This window comes from Lissotriton vulgaris, chromosome 5 (genome assembly GCF_964263255.1).
Source record: "Lissotriton vulgaris chromosome 5, aLisVul1.2, whole genome shotgun sequence".
NCBI lineage: Eukaryota > Metazoa > Chordata > Amphibia > Caudata > Salamandridae > Lissotriton > Lissotriton vulgaris.
In genome coordinates this window covers 287,920,099-287,939,649 of record NC_141693.1, presented here as the reverse complement: position 1 = coordinate 287,939,649, position 19,551 = coordinate 287,920,099, and the positions used below count along the sequence as shown (strand labels likewise).

Below are 19,551 nucleotides of genomic sequence, written 5' to 3'. Positions count from 1 at the left end.
CTAGCTCCGCGGCCGGCGACGGCAGGCAGTTCCTGATTGTTTCTAGCTTCCCGTTGATCTTTGTCATTAAGCATCCGCGCAAGAGATGGGGTCCTCCACTATTCCCAGGCGTTTTAGTTTGGTTGTTCGCCCAATAACCTGGGTGTTATTGTTGATTGGGGGGACGACAGATGCTTCTGTTCTTGAAGTATAGGGTGGGGGTGAGGGGTGAGTTCCGGACGGTTTCGTCTGTTATGTTGTTCTAGTATGTATTGTTATTTGTTTCAGCAAGCATGGATTAACACAAAGCATCGATGGGTGGGACGGGTGAGTTCCAGTGGTCTGTACCCACATGCAATATCCTTGGCACGTATGCACACGCAAAACCACAGACTAGGTGCACTTCACCATGACAGATAATACCTTCCCCGTGGGATCACTCCACGTCTTGTTGAGGAATGTCAACGGTCTGCTGGACTGCCACAAGCGTACAGAGGTTTAAAGGCATGCGCAGCTTCTCCACATAGACATCCTCCTGTTCCAGGAAACGCACTTGTTGGGTAATTGTTGCCCTTTCCTGGCTCGGTATGGCTACGACAGGGTTTGGCACTCTGGCTTCTCCAGGGGCTCACATCGGGGTGGCAGTACTCCTGAGGCGTTCCCTGCCCTTTGTTCTTTCCCAGGTGGTGCATGATCCCCACGGCTCGTTTGTGGCAGTATGTGGATCATTATCCGGTACATCCCTCACTCTCCTGTCATAATACGCCCCGCCCTCCTTGCTTGCGACCACTCTGACACGCACAGCCTCCCTGCTATACGACATGCCTACAGGTAATATGATCATTGTGGGCGACTTTAACTCAGTCTTAGCCCCAACCCTTGATACGTCCGGGCCCCCTTCGGCGACCCGCGTAACAAATGCAAAGCAGTTACGACGATGGTTCGAGTCCCTGGGGCTTTGTGATGCGTGGCGCACTTGGCACCCGGGCACTGTCCAATTCACGCACACATCTATGGCCCACCACACCCATGCCTGCATAGATGCCCCCGCACTTGACTGTTCTCAGATAATGGGGTCTGTGTCCTCCCTAGGGGCATCTCCAACCACTCCCCGTCCCTTCTTAGTTTGGGCCCCCCCCCCCCCCCCCCGCGGCCCGGCAAACATGGAGAATGAATGCCTGGTTCCTCCAGGATAATGACTTCAAGAAAGAGGTTGGAAAGGAACTCATCTGATACTTTGACAATAAAGACGGGTCAGTGTCATCCCCAGGTACCCTGTGGAAGGCGGGGAAGGCGACCGTTAGGGGCTTTGCTAAACGCCAACTTAAAATCCAGAGACAAGCGCAGCTGCAGGAAATCACTGCCAAGGAAGCGCAGGCGCTTCGCTTGGAACAGCTTCTCTCTATATCGGAGGATGCCCCCCCCGTGCTCGGCAACTGGCCTTTTTTTCTGGGCGAAATCAGGCAATTATCCTTGATGCGGCCAAGCTCCTTTGGCTGTCCTCAGTGGCCAGAGTATATGGCTGGGGGGACTGCACAGGTTGGGCACGTACCCCAAAGCGAACCGCATAATTCCGAAGGTGGTCGACACAGCTGGGGTGGTGCACCGTGCTCCTACGGCAATGGCAAATACCTTGCTGCGTATTATAGGCAATTATACACGGCACGGACCCCCAGGCTGACCATCACTGCTCTACTTGACAGGGGCGGAGTGCGCCTCCCGACGTTGGATCAGGCTGCCCAGAAAGATTTGGAAATCCCCATCTCCCTAAAAGAGATTAAGGAAGCGATCAGCCTGACTCCATCGGGTAAGACCCCGGGCCTGGATGGCCTGCCACAGGAATATTACGCGGCCTATAGCGGCACCTTGGTCCATCACTTAGCAAACCTATTTAAGAAGCGGTAGTCTGGGGATAATTTCCACCAGAGACGGACATCGCCACCATTGTGGTTATCCCGATATCCCAACCTCCCTCCCGCTCCTGAGCTGAGTACCGCCCCATATCCCTGATTAATACCGAAATTAAACTCTACGCCACCATTCTGGCTCCATCGACTGAAATCTTCCTTGACCTTATTGGTGCACCTGGACCAATGCGGATTCATGCTGCAGCAGGGGACCCGCCATTGTCTCCGAAGACTGCAGTCGGCCCTGGCACACCGACCTCTGATAACCCCTTCCTTGGCCCTCATGTCCATAGACTTTGAAAAAGCCTTTGATTCTGTGGATTGGGAGTATCTGTTGTGGGTACTGGTCAAGATGGGATTTGGACCCCACTTTTGTTCTCTCGTTCGTGTATTCTACGCTCACCCGAGAGCGCGAGTCCTAGTTAATGGAGTGCTGTTGGAGGCCTTTCCCATCGCCAGGGGCAATAGGCAGGGTTGTCCTCTTTCTCCCTTGCTATTCGCCCTGGCGATGGAACCCCTGGCGTCCCTGATGCGGGATGAGGAACGTGCTTGTAGGTGGGAATGGCCACATACGGACACAAGATCGTGCTATACGCGGACGATGTGCTGGTGTTCCTCTCCGACTCTGCCTCCTCCAGGCCACAGTGTCTCCGAATCTTGCACAACTTCAAGTGGGCCATAGGGCTGCGGCTTAACCCCGGAAAGTCTGTGCTGGTCCCTCTGCATATCTCTAGGGAGTGCTTCGAGTGGCAATCCACCATACCCCTCCGGAGGCTGTCCTTTAAGTACCTGGGGATCTGGATCACCCTACTCCCCGAACTGGGCTGGTCCCTCAACGTGGTCCCCTTGGTTAAGAGGGCTAAAGAGGATCTCCTTAAATGGTGGGTGCTGCCTCTAAACCCTCTGGGGAGGGTTGCTTTATTCAAAATGATGATCCTCCCTAGGTTCCTCTACGTTCTCCAGAACACGCCCTTCTGATACTCTAGGGTTTGGTTCAAGGAGTTGGACAGCCTTATCACAAAGTTCCTCTGGAGTGGTGGAAGGGCCCCGGTGGCTCAGACCGTCTCTCAGATTCCCTCTTATGGCAGGGGAATGGGAATGACACACCTACATCTGTATTTTCTAGCGGTACGTCTACTAGTGATACATGATTGGTTTAACGGGGGCTGTTCGGACCCGGCATACAGGCTTGAGCTGAGCGAAATGGGGATAATGGACGTCCAAGCCATGCTATATGGAGAACCCATTCCCTCCAGACTTCCTGTGGTGACGCGCTCTGTGCTCCTCGCTCCGCCACACGGGGTGGTTGGGGAAGTTGACCCAGTGCACCCCCCTTTGGCAGCGAACCTGGCTTCGAGAAGTCAGTGGGCTGAGGAGTTTTAAATCTTGGGATCTTATTGGTATCTCCCAATTAGGGGGTGTCTGGGGGAAAAAGGCCAGATGTTATCCTTCCAGATGCTCCAAACCACCTACTCCCTACATTCCTCTCAACACTATAAATATCTACAGTTGAGAAACGCTTTCCTCACACACATTACAGGTGACACGAGGCTCCCCGAATACAGCCCCCCTGAAGCTCAGATGCTGATGGGCGACTTGGGAATGGGGGGGGGGGGGGTTCCTGAATCTACCACACTCTAGTCAATAACACCTCCACATCACTAGACAAACTGAGGGGTCAATCGGTGGAATGAGTGGGCCCTCTTGACTATGCGGACTGGCTCGATGGCCTTATGGCCCCTAGAATAGATACTGTCTCTGCCAAACTCAAGCTGATACAGCTCTACTACCTACATGCAGCGTACCTCAGCCCCGTGCGCTTACACCTAGCAGGGTTGCGCCCCGATGCGTGCTGCGCGCGATGCCAGCATGCTCCAGCCGATTTCCTCCACATGGTTTGGTCATGCCCCCGCTTGGGGCAATTCTGAGGTTCCATCGAGGTGGAACTAACCGAGGTGCTGGGCTGGGAGGGCCCCCACGATTCACGTCACACCTGTTGGGAATCACTGATGGGCTGGATGGGTCCAGGGCTGACAAGTTGTTTTACAACACAGCTATGATGGTGGCCAAGTGGGACATTGCGGCGGCCTGGATAAGACCTAATCCTCCCGCCCTGGAGAAGTGGCGAAAAGGGGTGGACTGGTGTGCGACCCAAGAGAAAACCATGTATACTGCGAAGGGGCGTGCCAAGAAATACCGTAGAGTGTGGGGAAAGTGGTTGGGGGCTGTGGAAGGTACCGATTGACTGGACTCCTAATTTTTACCAGGGTTTTAAAGGGATCGTGATTGGGGGGGTATAAAGATGAACTCAATGTATATTTAACTGTGATGTCCATGCATTGGCTGATTTGCTCTTTATTGTTAAAATCAATAAAATGTATTTATCAAAAAAGAACACAATGACGTTTTTTCATGCTATAAAGGACCTGATTAGGTTTAACCCTTTGGTACAACATTTTTATGGTACAGATAAAAGTTCAGTAATTGTGGATGCCAGTGCTATAGGATTGGGTGCTGTTTTGGCACAGTTATGCGGCGTAAAGAACACTATTACCTGTATTTCATTCCCCCTCAACGATTCTGAGGTACATTATAGTACAATTGACGGTAGGAGCTGGTTAGCACTTGTGCTGTTGAGAGATGGCTCATTTCAAAAGAATGCAGGCAGATCCTCTACTTACCTAGGCCATATGTGACAGCAATATGGTGCCGTTTTCAGACAAAGAAGGAAACTCTGCGAAATTCATTAAAACTACTATAGTTTCTGTAAAGACTAAAGGAAATTAAAGATGTGGCCCATATGTTTTAATCTCCCTATAGTGAGAATTTAAAGTTCAAAAGGACTATAGATTTAAAATGCATCCCATGGAAACTTTTAAAAAGGTGACGTCAATCTTCTTTAGAGGTCACAAAGAAAGCTTGCCGAGAAATAGCTTTGAAAGTATTCCACATGATAAGCAGTTTTGGTTAATTTTATATTAATTATTGGTAGGCAATAACAATGAAAAAAAATGGCCATGTTACTTTGTTGCTTGTGAAACTGAATGTGTTTCCCCGGGGTTCAGTTTTGGACATAGTGGCTGCTTTCACATCCAAGGTTATATTTAGTTTTGCTCTAAAGCACCCGCTTTACAGACACCGCACTTTAACTGTTATCATTTCGGCCGAACGACACACTGCCTTGTAGCTTGAAACCTTTATTTTTTAATTCAACGAAAAAAAGTTAACCTCCCTTTTCGCTATGTTTCAATTCTAACGGACTGCGGGATTGAAATGCAATTACTAGAAAGATTTCTCTTTTGCTCATCAAAGCGGCGTATTTGGTTAAAAAGGAAATATGTGCAAATAAACTGCGAAAAATAAAGCTATCTTTCAACACTTTAAAACCTGATACAAACTTTAAATATACATACACTATTTATATGCACATAAATGCTTATGAGGTATAAGCAGACAAGTGCTATCGTTCACTTGCACACTCCCACACAAACAACTGATTGATGTTAAGTAACATGCTGCCTTGTAAATGAAAACTTTAATTTTAAAATAAAACATTAGTTTTAAAAACAAGATTACTCATGTGCTTTTCCATTTAAAAAAAAAAAAAAGGCATGACTGCAGACATTACATCTGGAGACACAGGTTCCAGTTGCCGCATCCATTAACATATGTGAACATTTGACTTAGGTTACTCAAAAGGACTTCTAGCACCCTGCTGCAACAGTTTGCACCCCTTTCCATATTCACGCCATGTCTGTCTCCCACCTGTCGCTGCTTTTAAATAATGTCTTGGCTTGTTTGTTAATTTACAATTTAAAAAAAGGATTCCATACAACTGATTAGTTTATTTCCTTTGAGTCGTATTAAAAACCACTTAATACCACATAATGACTCAACTAACAATTCCAATCCAACCCACATAATTCCATTCAAACCACATACCTCCATAACACAAGCGTTATAGATGTTGCCATTACGACACCACTAGCTCTAACTCAAACAAATGCAAGATCTATTGCATTTCTAATGCTTGTTTCTCGTATGAAGATGTGTATTATTCCTATTAAGTGCTTTCAAGCAAGTACATATTTGATTGTGACTTTGATACTAATGCGTTTCCTCACGTATATTCCAATTTAGCATTTTCGTGGGAGGAGGAATCGGTGCTACAGTCTGGCTGTGCGAGCGGTTCGAAGAGCTTTTGTGAAATCAACCCAGGCCCGTAAAGCTAAGGGACGACGGATGAGAGCGGTAAATTTATAAGCATCTGTGCCATGTTTATGATTAAGAAGGGAACAGAAATTTCTTGGTTCAGTGGCCACAATGAGATTTAATTGTAGGGAGGCAACACAGAGGGGAGAGCTAAATTGCTACACATGATGATTGTTTGTGGCTAAAGGATCAGGAAGACCACCATCGCTGTTTATTTTCAGGGAAGGGTAGGGTCAGTGGTTTGTTATGCATATTATTTGATTAAGAGCAACATTCAACAGAAACTATCCTCTTCGTACTAGGAAAATACTTCTGTAATCTGTCTTGTTGAAATCAAGGTTTTACATTTTGTAAAGTAGTGCTCCTTTACATACTTTTTGCATGCCTTTTTGAATTGGCTCTAAAATGTGAATATTCAGGGAATAATTGTAAAAAAAATTTACAAATGGAAAGGGTTGTGCCTTTTTGCGCTTTTACTGTTAGGGAGTTGTACGTTTTTGTGATGATTCACAAATGCATTTAAGTGTACTTAAAACAGAAGTACTACTTCACGTACTTGTGCTTTTGTGAATCTTACGCCTCATGTCATAAGGGTTTTCAAAATAATTTTCAAAGGACGCTAATCAACTGTGGATGAAAATCGTTAAATATGAGAATACGTTTATAACTCTACAATCACACAGAGACACTAACAACCCAGCTATGAGATAAGTACAAATTTGATGAGAGAGTAAATATACTGTTCGATCACAAGTATGCGAAAAGCATGCTTTTTCACTGGTTAAAACTTTATGTAAGAGTTTTTGTATCGGAGACAACTGATAGTTTTTTTTATGTGCAAGTCTGTTCTAAATGAAATGGTTTTGCTTCTGTCCCCAGTAAAAAAGACAATCAGACCAAGGCTTGTTATAGTCTTTCTTCACACCACCCATGCCAATAATGTTGTTTTTTTATTGATTTACTTGTGGAGGAAATAGATCTGCAAAGATACTCACACATTAACTGATAACGGATGTGGGTTATCCACTAATAATCTGCTTTCAGACTATCATACTGCTACAGATGCTGTCATCTACATTAGTAATATTTCTGTTTCAACTATTTACAGGGAAGATGATCCCAATAAATGTAACCTTCCTCTGCATTATGCCTCCTTCCTTGGGTGTGCTTTCTGGAGGAGCAGTAGAAAAAGAGTCGAATACGTTGTTGTTCTTGAGTTATTCATTTCTAACTTGGAAAACAAAACATTTGATGCAGGCTATTTAACTTGCTTAAGGAAGTGTGCAGACCGGTGCCTATGGTGATAATGTGAATCTACAGATGTTAATGGTGCTTGCCAGCATGAAAATTCAAGCATAAATTCAGGTCAAATCCCTCAGCTTCATCCCGCAACTAAAATGTCCAACAGGGTTTTCCCATAACCTCTCCTTGAACTTACACCACCGGCACTCTAGAGTGACTTGTAGAGAACTCCACAATTGATCCTTGAGAAAATAAGCAGATTTATCCACTTTCTCCACTCATTCTCCTCTTTGGACTTCAAATTCTTATCTAAGAAAGCTTGGGATTGTCCAAATCCAAGCCTTCCTAGATAAAAAATGTGATTGGTTTGAGGCCAAAATCTCCCTTCAGAGTGGTACATCGGTTATGTTTGAATTTTCGTGCTCATTTCCTGATTCTACTTCCTTATCCTTTCAGTGTAGCAAGATGTTACACACAATTAAATCCCTTTCTTAATTTCTTTGATTTCCCTATCAAAAGCCTTACTTGGGGACACCAAATATTTCCTGCTGAGATAGTGAGTACGTTCCTGTGTGCTCGGTTTTACATACCAAGCAGGCTTCCCCCTTTGTTCGATTTTAAATATTACAGTGATTTTTCTAATTTGCTTCTATCTGTAATTTTTCATTCATCAAAGATTTATGGCTGAAGTGTGTGTTAATACAACTTGTTGTTATGTCATATAGTCTTATAGAGCGCACTATCACCCCACGGTTAGCCTGGCCTTAGATTGCATTAATTCTATAGTTCGCACATGTCGCCATAATAAAGTCAGATGTTCATGAAAGATGGCTAGGCTACGTTACATACTTGGAAAGCGCCATGCTTTAAGCTTCTTCCTGAAGTGTAATAGATCCCCTGTTTGTCTGAGATTGGACGGAAGTTCATTCCATTGCAGAGCAGCTACAGAGCTGAATGCTCTTCCTCCAAACCTTGTTGTTCTGATTCTGGGCGTGCTCGCCAGATTTGTTGCTGAAGAGCGAAGGCTTCTGGTCGGGGCATACCAGACTAACTTGCTCTGTAATGGCACGGGCCCATGTCCATGCAAGGCCTTGTAGACTATGCAGAGCGAATTGAAATGCATTCTCTGCGTTATTGGCAACCAGTGAAGCTCTTTGAGGGACAGAGAAGCAGATGACCTACGCTGTCTCTTTAGAGCTAGCTTTGCAGCTATTGTCTGGATTCTATGAAGCTTCTTTATCAAAGAGTTTGGGGCACCCAGTAACCGGGCGTGGCAATAATCTAACGGGCTCAGAATGACGCTTCTTACCATAAGTGCTTGCTGAAGTCGGTAACATTGGAAGTATGTTCCGTAGTGCTCTGATAAGGGAAAAGCAAGTTGGGACTGTTTTATTCACTTGGGGTTCTAGACTCAATTTGTCATCGAATACCACCCCTAGATTGCGCACTGTCTTAGAAGGTAGTAGTGGCTTATCTGTAGGGATAGGCCAGAAGTTGGCCAAGAGCAGGTAGGGACTTTCTTTGCCGTACAGTTATCTCCCTTGAACTGCAAAGAGTTATCTCTAACCCATCTTGCAGTTTTTTGCATACACTCGTGGAAACGATTGATTCCCCTCGAGTGACAAAATGAGTTGATTATCATCTGCATAGTTCACCAAGTTAATTTTATAGGATGTGATATTTGGAATCAGCGGGCTCATATATATGTTGAACAGAATCCGACTAATTGCAGATCCTTGAGGGACGCTGTGCTGGATGGAAGCATATTTGGATTTTAAAAAAGGGGGTAAGATCACTGCCTGTTGTCTATCCGATAGGTATAACTGAAACCATTTCAGTACCATGCCCGCTATCCCAATTTCCATAAGCCTTCTTAGAAGGATTTTATGATTGACCGTATCCAATGCGGAACACCTATCCAATAGGATCAGTATAACTGATTGTCCTTTGTCTGCTCGTATTCTTAGTTAGTCCAGGACTGTTACTAAAGCACTCTCTTTTCTGAGACCTAGGCGAAAACCAAACTATGCATCTTCTAGCCTGTGATTATTCTAGCCTGTGATTATATTTCTAGAAATTGCTAGAGTTCTTCTGACCAAATGCTCTACAATGTTCACCGGGTAGGGCAGAAGAGAGAGAGGTCTGTAACTGTTGTGTCTAGCTGGACACGTTCTAGTGTTCTGCCCGCAAATTTAATACACTTTACACCCACCCACCACAGGCGTCACCAGTCAGGTGACCCTGTCAATAAAAGGGGCCGGGCGCACGTGCCCGAGGCCAGTTCTGCATCATACATAACTCTCTCAGTGTGGTCAGTGTCCTAGTATGCAGGCCTAGCGCCCGCCAACTTTACCGTAACTATTTGGGCACAGAGGGTATATTGTAGTTTAATTTAACAGAGGGGTCACCATTGCCTGTTTCCAACATGCAGGTACTACTACACTACTCAGTGATTGGCAGCAGATCTGACGAAGCTGCGGAAATAGCTCCTCCTTAAGTTCCCTCCACACCCTGTGTGGGAAAGGATCCAGTGGTGACCCTGATGAAATACTTGGAGCAAGTCTATTGGAATTTTCCTCGGTAGGAGTCTCAAAATGGTCTAAAGTTGCTGACTTGCCCTCACCAACCCACTCCTCCTTAATCAGTAGCGTCATCTCGGTCGCTCTGGTTTCACCATCTGTCTTCTCCACCATGTCCATTTTCAGACCACTGATAATTTTAGTAATCTTCTCCTCAAAGGCGACTGCCAAGCCATCACAAAGGTCTTGGGTCGCAATGATCTTATTTTTTATGCAGTCTGGTTAGAGAGGTACTCACTATTTTAAATATGCTTCTAACACGATTGGACTCCTTTAAAATGATATTGCTGTAATACCCGACTTTCACTTTGGCAATTTCCCCTTTATAGTTGCACAGTGCTGCCTTCAGGGCTATTTTGTCCTTCTCCTCGTAAAATTTCCTCCACTTTCTTTCTGCTTGTTTGCAGCCTTTCTTTGGCTTTTTTAGCTCCTCGTTTTACCTAGGGGCTGACGACTTATGCATATTTTAAAGTGTTTTCATTGGGGTAATCTGATCAAGATTATTGCTTTACTGATCACAGAATTTCAGGTAATTTTCGTCCTCTTTAAAGGTACGTTTGGCAAGGAGACCATTGTTCTTGTTAGAGAGGTACCCCTGGCTGTTTGTTAACAGAACTGCTTATTTCCTCTTTGCAAATGTAAGTGCTTAAGAACTGGAACCTCCAAGCCAGGGTGGCTTAGTCTTTCTGTCTTGATCCGCGGAGCAGGCGAGGAGAGCGAACTGTGACATTGAGAGACGTGTTTATAATAAGGCTGCTAGTGTTTGTGTAGTGCTTTTGAATGCGGATTCCGTTTTTGCACTATGTTGGGCTTTTTTCTATGTATGTGTCACCAGTTCAGACCTTTTGCTTTCCGCTGTCTGCGTCTTATCTCACCCTATACCTCTCTCAGTATATCTTCTACCTCCACTCTCGGACTCATCCAAATCCTCATTCTCCTCATTCTCCTACTCCCTCCAGTCCACTACCCTATTTCTTACCCTATACCTCTCTATGTATCCTCTACCTCCACTCTTACTCACCCCAAACCTCATTCTACTACTCTCTTCAGTGCACTAGACTATTTCTCACCCTATACCTCTCGCAATATATCTTGTAACTCTGCTCTTCAACGCACCTAAACCCCATTCTAAAATAACCCTTTCTAGACTCCAACCTCCTCTACCCCTCCTTGAATCATCTCAAACCTCCTTTACTATTCAGATCTCCCAAATAAGCCTTTCTAAACCCTTCCCTTTGACTCCTCCCCCTCCCCTTTACTGATCCCAAAACTCCTACTGTTTTCTCAAATACTTTCTAGACCAGTCCCTCCTCTATTCTTCTGCTATCCTTTTCAATCCAACTAACAGACTCACATGTCCACCGCTCAATTAAATTTCATATTTCAATATACTAATTCCCCACTAATCCTGTTAGTGTTCCGGAGTATTGTGATACCTGCAGAAAAGCACTTCAGCACCTCATCGGGGTAGCAAGCTTTATATAAATACGAACCCTTCCCTCTTCTATTCTTCTTCAATCCAAATAACAAACTCGCATGAAAATTAATTTCATATCTCCCTATACTAAATCACCACTAATCCTCTGTGGGTTCCGGAGTAGTGTACTACTCTCTGAAAAGTGCTTTGGCGCCTCCTCAGGGGTATTAAACGCTATCTAAATGCAATTACAAGCCTCTCGAACCAATCTCCGCCAGCAATATTACATTGTGGTAAGCAGGAAAGCATCTCTTTGTGGCCTCCTAAACGTTATGACAGTAAAAAGAAAATGTGGAAGTTGTAAAAATTATTCATTGCTGCAATCCAACAAGCATTTAAGATGCAGAGAGGAAAATGTCTGTTAGTCGGTGTGTTTTGCCATAACAGCAAACTTCTAAAGTGGTACTGATGTTCACAGTGTATTCAACATCACAAAGTGAAATTTTACTGTATTTGTTTTTGCTTCGATTTCAAATCATGTGTTTCTTCTTTAGCTGTGGATCTCTCGAATCGCAGGAGCCATCCGTGAACATGGCCTTAAATATCCTATTCTCTTTTACAATTTGGCTAAGGTGAGTAAGCTTTGTTTTCCTTTTTTACATGTGCTGGCAGAAAAGCTCCTGAAAATCCAATAAATATCCATCTTGTGCTGACATAAGACCAATGTTACCATTTAAACTTTTGAGATACCCTTCCTACTAACGCTATATAAAGGACTATGTTCAAACTTGCTATGGATTGCTTATGTTAGCAAAAACAGTAGGCCGTTGTGCAGACGTTTATATAATTTTTTTATTTGGATGGGGTAGGTTGAATAATATTTGAGGTACTTGCTTGCAATTCTCAATGTTTTGGAGCTACACAAGTGTAGTTTGGCTGTTAATGACGATGATAGCAATATTGTAAGAGGTGCCAAATGAAACAGGTAATAGTGCGCCTATCTGCTTTGTTAAGGGAGGGACCGCTGGCACTATGATTAATGTGGTTCATCGTCTGGGTAGAAGAAGGCTTTGCAGTTATCGTAGCACTAACTAGGTTTTTAAAAATGTCATTGTAAAACCTTAGGGGGGTGGGGTGGTCATTTATATAAAAAAACAGAAAATTTAAGGAAAATATTCAATGCATAGATTTCCTGGTTTATACTGTTAACTTTAGGATGTAGATCACATTCTCCCTCGATTTTTACTAATAACGGAAGGCAGAGGGTCTGTTCCTTAGTGTTAAAAAAACAGTGCTGTACACTTGTAATGACATTTAAAAAAAAACATTTAAATGATGTGGCCTGACAATTTTTTTTTTTGATATAACTTAAAGGTTTTCAGTGATGAAATACACTTTATTATTTGTGAAGGACACTAGAATAAAACCAAGCACTCAAATGTTTGTTATCTGCAATATTGTAGTGTGACAAACACAATATAATGGCAACTTTAAAAAACAAACAGAGTAAATCATCAGGTAACTGTGCGCCCAAGGTGCAGGGGCAAAATAGCTGGTATTTAAATCTAATACAAAATATAACATAAAACGCACTTTAAACTAGACCAATAGTCTAGTGAGAGAGCTAAACTTCTCTTAAAGCCCATACCTAGACAATTAATCTTTTTCTACAGAGACAGATTTACATAGACTAAGGTAATGACCAAAAATGAATTGAAAAAAACCAGGGATAGTTTCAAATGGGAGGTTGGTGAATGGTGTTGTATTGGCATTTTCTGACGTTGGCTATAACGTTAATACTTTTTTCAAGGAACAGTCATTAAATGTGTGTGGTGCTTTTAACACCAGCTTGGACCAGCTTCAGATTATTAAAACTCTTTGTCAATCCTAGAGCTTTCCTCTGTTCACCACATGTACTTGATTTGCAGCTCAGCTTAATGGCAAAATAGGTACTCGACAATCATTAAAGTACTTCAGCTATATGGATGGGTTTCATCTCTGACTGGCCTCTGTCCTGTAGTAATATGAACTAAGTTTAATATTAGAGACTGTGGTTGCTGCTTTACGAATGCAGATAACATAAAGGGAAACTTGTGTTTAATGTCCTACACCCTAGGTGTCTTATCCAACCAATCTTCTGTACATAACAACATTGCGATTCACAATCTTGAAAGGGAACAAGTATTAAGTTGTACTTACACCGTGTTTCAGGCAGAAACTGTATATAGATGTTAATTTAAGCAGAACAATAGATCGTATTCTTACGCAGCAGACTTTAAAACAGGAAGAGAGAAAAGGGAATTACAGTATTCGTTTAGTAGTTTGGAGGAGCTGGAAATGGTGGATTCTTTGAAAAGTTCGACCGCTGGTTTCCTAAATTTGTTTGGACCGATTTATACATCTCAGTAGGCTTACACCTATGTTTTGAGTAGATGTATAACTTTTAAAGAATTTGCAAAGATTGCCCTAAATACTTTTTGAAATCTGCAATTTTACTGACTCCCAAGAATACTAAATTGCATATTCAGTTGTATGCCTTGAAAAAGATACAGGCTTTCATTCTCGAACACAAAACAAAACTAAAGGGTAGTTCAACATTAAACTTTTAGTCCACAGGGAAATACTTTTGCAGAACCTTTTCACAATAGAGAAATATATTTCTCTACCTACAGCCCCATCAATCAATTTTGGGGATGGGCCCTCCTCAGTCTCATCAAAAAACCGGTTTGCACTTCCCTTGACGAGAGTAAAGTCCAAAATGATTGATTGGGAAGGTAAATACCATCAAAACATTAAGGAATACACATAACTTGTACATTTGTGGGGGTTCACCATTCGCAAGTGAATCCACATTTAAAAAAAACACAGACCGGTCTTTATGCGCTTATTTGATGTAAGTGAATTGTCTGCAGAATGTCTCCTTCTTTGAACTGACTCACTGTTGCCTCATTAGAATTATGGAACAAGTTATTCACCTTCAGTAACACTATTTCTGGTGAAGACTATCTAACCTCAGATCCCTCGACCTTTTGAATACTCCTCAGGCGTCAGACAAGATCTGGAAACTTTTTGAGTAGTAGTGATTGCCATGTGGCTACGCCCTGACTCCGTCATGCTCTGCCACACCCTAGCGCTGATGTCAGTTGCTTTTGAGGCTGTCTGCATTCCCAGGCCTAGAGCCCAACAGCAAATTGGCTTTGACCAATATACATATTACTAGATTTGGGATCTTATTAATGGATAGAGCCAGATTTATAGACTGGGGAGGATGGAAGAGTCGCGAGGAATCTGTAGTTAGATCACTACCAGAAAGAGTATGTCTGAAGGGAAGTAACAAGTTCTTCTGATAGAGACTTCGAACCGCAGATTCTTCACCTTTTAAATAGATACCGTTGAAGTACCAATTAGGAGGTGGGACTAGCCACTGTAAAAAGGCCTGGAAGGTACCCATTGAGTGTGCCCAAAGCAAAGCCTTGCAGGGCAACAGACAAAACAGAACGTCAGATAACTTGGCCTGAAAAGGTCAATTTGGAATGTGCCGCACTAAAACACCAATTTTTCCCAATGATGGGCATATACGGTTTTTGTCAAGATGACATCAACCCCCTCCGGAGGAAGCACCTGTCACCGCTCCATCTCCATGCATGAAGGTGGAGATTACGAAGGTGCATGCAGAACCCTGCCCTGCTATTGTGACAGCAGGACCACCCGGAGGGGCAGCCTTTCGGAAGACAGTTGCTCAAGCCCATGAGCTATGGCTACCACGGTTTTGGCACCCAATCTCACAAGGACGACATAGGCCTGGTTATTCCTGATCTTCTTCTGAACTCTGGGCAGGAGTGGTATCCTTAGAAAGGCATACAGGAGTCCAGAATTCGGCTCTTGGCTGCACTCCTCTTAGCAAGAGACGCCTTGGATATACTCTGATCGCACATGTGGGCTACTCCCCAGGGTCACGGGGAATGGGTATCTTGCTCAGGTCTGCAACATCCTACACCATAGGTCAGACCTGGTGTGATTCCCTGGGTAGATTCGTACGCCAGACGTGTCGATGAGTGCCGCCCCCCCTAGAATGCAGGAAGACACGCTCACTGCACTTGGTGCATCGCTCATAGATATGCCAATGGGCTCCTTGATCCTGGGGGGAGATGTGAATGATGTGATGTCTGTGACATACGATAGGTGGCCGAGAAGGGAGGAGACGAGAAGGGAGGAGACTTGGAGCGGTACTCACCTCAAATCCTTTTCAGACTCTATGGGGTTGTTAGGATTATGGAGATAACAACATAAGACCGAACGCTAATACACCCACCTCTCAGCTAGACACGGTAGCCTCTCCGATTGGATTGCATGCTCACCCACTGCGCTGGTGTAGGCCACTTCCGGGACCCTGGCACTTAGCCCGCAGCATTTTGGACCACTACCCGGTGATTACCTTGCTCTTAGGACCAGTCAGGGAGACAGTTCTGCCACCCCGAATAGCGGCATGGCACTTAAAGGCCAGGAAAATGCAGGACCAGATAGTGGAGGTTACTGAATGCAACTTTCAGCATAATGAAGGGTCGGTGGCATCACCCTGCTTCCTTTGGGAAGCCTGCATGGCAGTATTACATGGATTTGCCCAGGCTTTTATTGGGGTCAAGAAAAAGAAAGGCATGGCACGATACAAGCCCTTGGAAAGGGAGATCAGCTCCTTAGAAGACTAAATACTGAGGGGGAGTCCCTGGAGGAAGACCTGGTTCACCCCTTGCATCTTCGTCAGCGAGAACTGAAAGACATACGACTGCTTTGGTACAGAGGAGATTGTACGACGTACATGATCAGGCTACCAAACTTATTGCTTGGCTGGACAAACAAGATCGAAACAGGAACTGGGTCGCCGAACCTTTCGACCACAAGGGGGAGTGTACACACTGTGAGTGGGGAATATAGCTTAGACATTTGCAACATACTACAAGAACATATACACATGCGTATCTTGTAGGACTGGGAGGAACTTCCTGGAGCTCCTATCGACCCGGACCTTGATCCTCTAGGAGGAAGAACGGGAGAAGCTGGATCGAGGCTTGATGGCAGAGGAAATTGACTGGGCAATCGCAGATCTCCAGTCGGGCAAGGCGGCGGGGCCTAACGGCCTCCCACTTGAATTGTTTAAATGCGTAACCCATAAGATAGCACCTCACCTCCTCAATATGTACCTGGCTGCGGGGGATTCCTGGTGGACCAGAGAATGGCCACAATTGTGATAATTCCCAAGAAGGGCGAGCCCAGGAGGGCCTGTACTTCGTCCCGCCCCATATCGCTGCGCAATATGGAACCCAATGTATTGGCCAAGGCTTTGACAAATCAACTGACAAAAGTTATAACATCAGTGGTTCACCCGGATCAGTCCAGCTTTATGCCAAGACGGACCACCCGCCTCTAACTATGGCGCCTATACGGACTTATGCATATGACCGTGAAACCAGATGCGGAGGAGGCGGCAGTGCTCTCCTTAGATGCAAGAATGGTCTTTGATAGCTTTGAATGGGCCTACATTTTCGCAGACTGTGGTTTTGGCCCGACATTTTGTTCATGGATCCATTACACAACGCTCCAATGGCAAGAGTACGTGTGAATGGAGCCACCTCCCAAGCCTACATGTTAGGCAGGAGCATGCAACAGTGTTGCCCCCTGTTGCACATGATCCTTGCCCTCTGAAGCTCATGATCCTTGCCCTACCCCTGGCAGTTTTGGTGCACCAGGATCCCTATACACAGACGATATCCTGCTCTACGTGACGAGACCCCGCCTCTCTATTCTGCAGATTCTTCACATTTTTTATCTATTCGGGCTACCAAATTTAATTGGGATAAGTCCTTCATCTTTCCACTCTCGAGGGGAGAGCTAGCCCTTTTGCCCTGGTGCCTGAAATCAGGGGCTCCGCTATCTGGGAGGCCACGTAACCATAAGAGAGGAGGGCTTTCTACAAAACAACTCTTCCCCCCTCCCCAACCCCATTAGATAGTTTCCAGATGACGTGAACTAATGGCAGACGCTGCCAATTTCCTTAATGGGAAAAGCTGTTCTCTTTTTAAAATGATGACTTTTCCCCACATGCTTTACATTCTCCAAAATACTCCCTGTAGGGTCCCCAACAGCTTCTTAAGTAAGGTTAACAGTGCGCTACGGACGCTACTCTGGGATGGAGGTAAGGCACGTGTATCCCTAGCTAAACTACAGCTCAGAGTCTTGATGGAGGTCTAACAGTCCCCGACCTCTGAGCCTGTTATTGGGCGGCTCAGTTGATAGTGGTGAATGGCTGGGTGTTTGGTGGAAGTGACTAACGGGCCACTGGGCTATGGGCGACCAGGCATACCGGCCCTTCTATATGGGAAGGGAGATGCACTTCCGTTCCACACCCAGGCGGTGGTGCAAGCGTGACTGGTGATCAATCCACACCTGGGATGTGGGGACAAATTGACAGCCGAAACCCCTCTGTGGGACAGTGATAGCTGTGTGGAGGTGAAGAAACTGCGAAGCCACATGAGATGGAGTCTGATAGGGGTAGACCGACTGGGATACATATGGAGAGGGGATCACTGTTGACTTTTCACAGAAAACACCTGTCATTTCTACACCGTCATAGTTATATGCTGTCATGGATGTAAATTTCTATATGGTTCCAGCATTCTGTACAAGCGGGTATGAAAAGTAATTGGGAATGTGTTTAACTATTTGTGAATATTACTGCATTCCAGTGCCCAACACCACCCTCCCCACTCTTCTAATACCTATAGTCCGACTCGCAATACTAATTACATGACTGGAAAATCTACTGTATTGGTTTTGTCTTTATGGTGATGTGCAATTACAGTGGGACAATTGCTGAAATCTTGATTCTGATAATTGTGATTTCTGACCCTAAATACAGCCTTTTGCCTCTGTTAAGTGAATCTTACAACTGTAAAATATTTTTGGATTCAGGTTCTTTACAGAACAAATCCCATTAAGACATAAAACGACTGTAAATATTATGTTTACAATGAAATGTATATTATTTGCTAATTCTTTAATCTACACCTCTTACTTTTTTGTCAGAGTCAAGTAGCTTTGAATCGAAAAGTGATCTCCGATTTTGCTATCTATGAGCCAAAGACATTTAAATCCCTGGCAGCCCTGGCACAGAGGAGGCGAGAAGAAGGATTCCTGGCTGCCCTTGGAGATGGGAAGGAGCCAGAAGGAATTTTTTCTCGGATTGTGAGCCATCACTAGCAAGCTCATGATACCTGGAGTGACCAGTGTTACATTGTTCAGATAATGGTGCGGGAAGCTTCAAAAAACTACGGAATGCAAAAAAAAACCTGCCTTTTGTGGCCAGAAACTTTTGAAGGGCGTGGAAGCTGTAATAACGCAATATTTTTAGTAGACAAAATCTAGTTTGTGTGATTTTGCACAGAAGCATTTTGTTAACTGATGTGGTTGGATTGGTATGAGTAGCGATTAGATCAAGATACAATGTTATCTTCCAGCATCTTTGTTACCTAGATGCAGTTTCAAGCTTATAATGGTGGGTCCTGAAATTTCGTGAAATCCCTGGAGCGATATAAGCTTTACAATTTGTAAGCATTCCTACAATTGATCTCTAATACCATACTAAGCCCATTTGTGTCACAGGAGACACCTTTATGACATTTTGATAATCACTGAACACTCCAGCGATCTCAATATTAACCTCAACTGGAGAGCTTTACTTTAGCATGGTCTATGAAGTGGTAAACTGTCCAAAAAACGTGGACTCCTATTTTGAGACTAAAGTAAATGGAAGTCTGGTGACACCAATAGTAAGATCAATTCAGGCATAAAAAGGAGTTTTATTTATTGAAGGATTTTGTGCATTGCCTCAGATTTATTTAATAAAAAAAACAGGCAATTTATCCTTTGTGCTTCTTCATTTATTGCATCTTTCCTCTAATTCAAATGAGTGAACATTTAGTTAATGCTGTATATCCATATTCATTTGGGAGTAAAATAATGTGAACTTTGTTGGCATACTTCTCTTTACATTGCTAAATCCATACTGGGGCGGTGGGCAAAAAAATGATTTATTGGATCGTGGCCCAGAATAATTACCAGTAGCATAAAGTATTTCAAGCAATCCACCCGTCATTTTGTTTACTGATTTCTTTAGTTTAACAGTTGTGCCCAGATGTGGGTACCATACTCGCTCACTAAG

The 19,551-nt window shown here is 44.2% G+C and overlaps 1 protein-coding gene across 1 annotated transcript in view; it reads left to right on the top strand.

Moving 5' to 3' along the window:
* The window catches only part of MRPL20 (mitochondrial ribosomal protein L20), a 37,786-nt gene extending 18,534 nt beyond the window's left edge, over positions 1-19,252 (top strand). Inside the window, exons 2-4 of the mRNA XM_086921454.1 lie at positions 6,027-6,137; positions 11,891-11,968; positions 18,417-19,252. Coding sequence (XP_086777580.1) covers positions 6,027-6,137; positions 11,891-11,968; positions 18,417-18,590 — 363 coding nt within the window. The 3' untranslated portion in view covers positions 18,591-19,252. The remainder of the gene's footprint in view (positions 1-6,026; positions 6,138-11,890; positions 11,969-18,416) is intronic.
* The last annotated feature ends 299 nt before the right edge of the window (positions 19,253-19,551 follow it).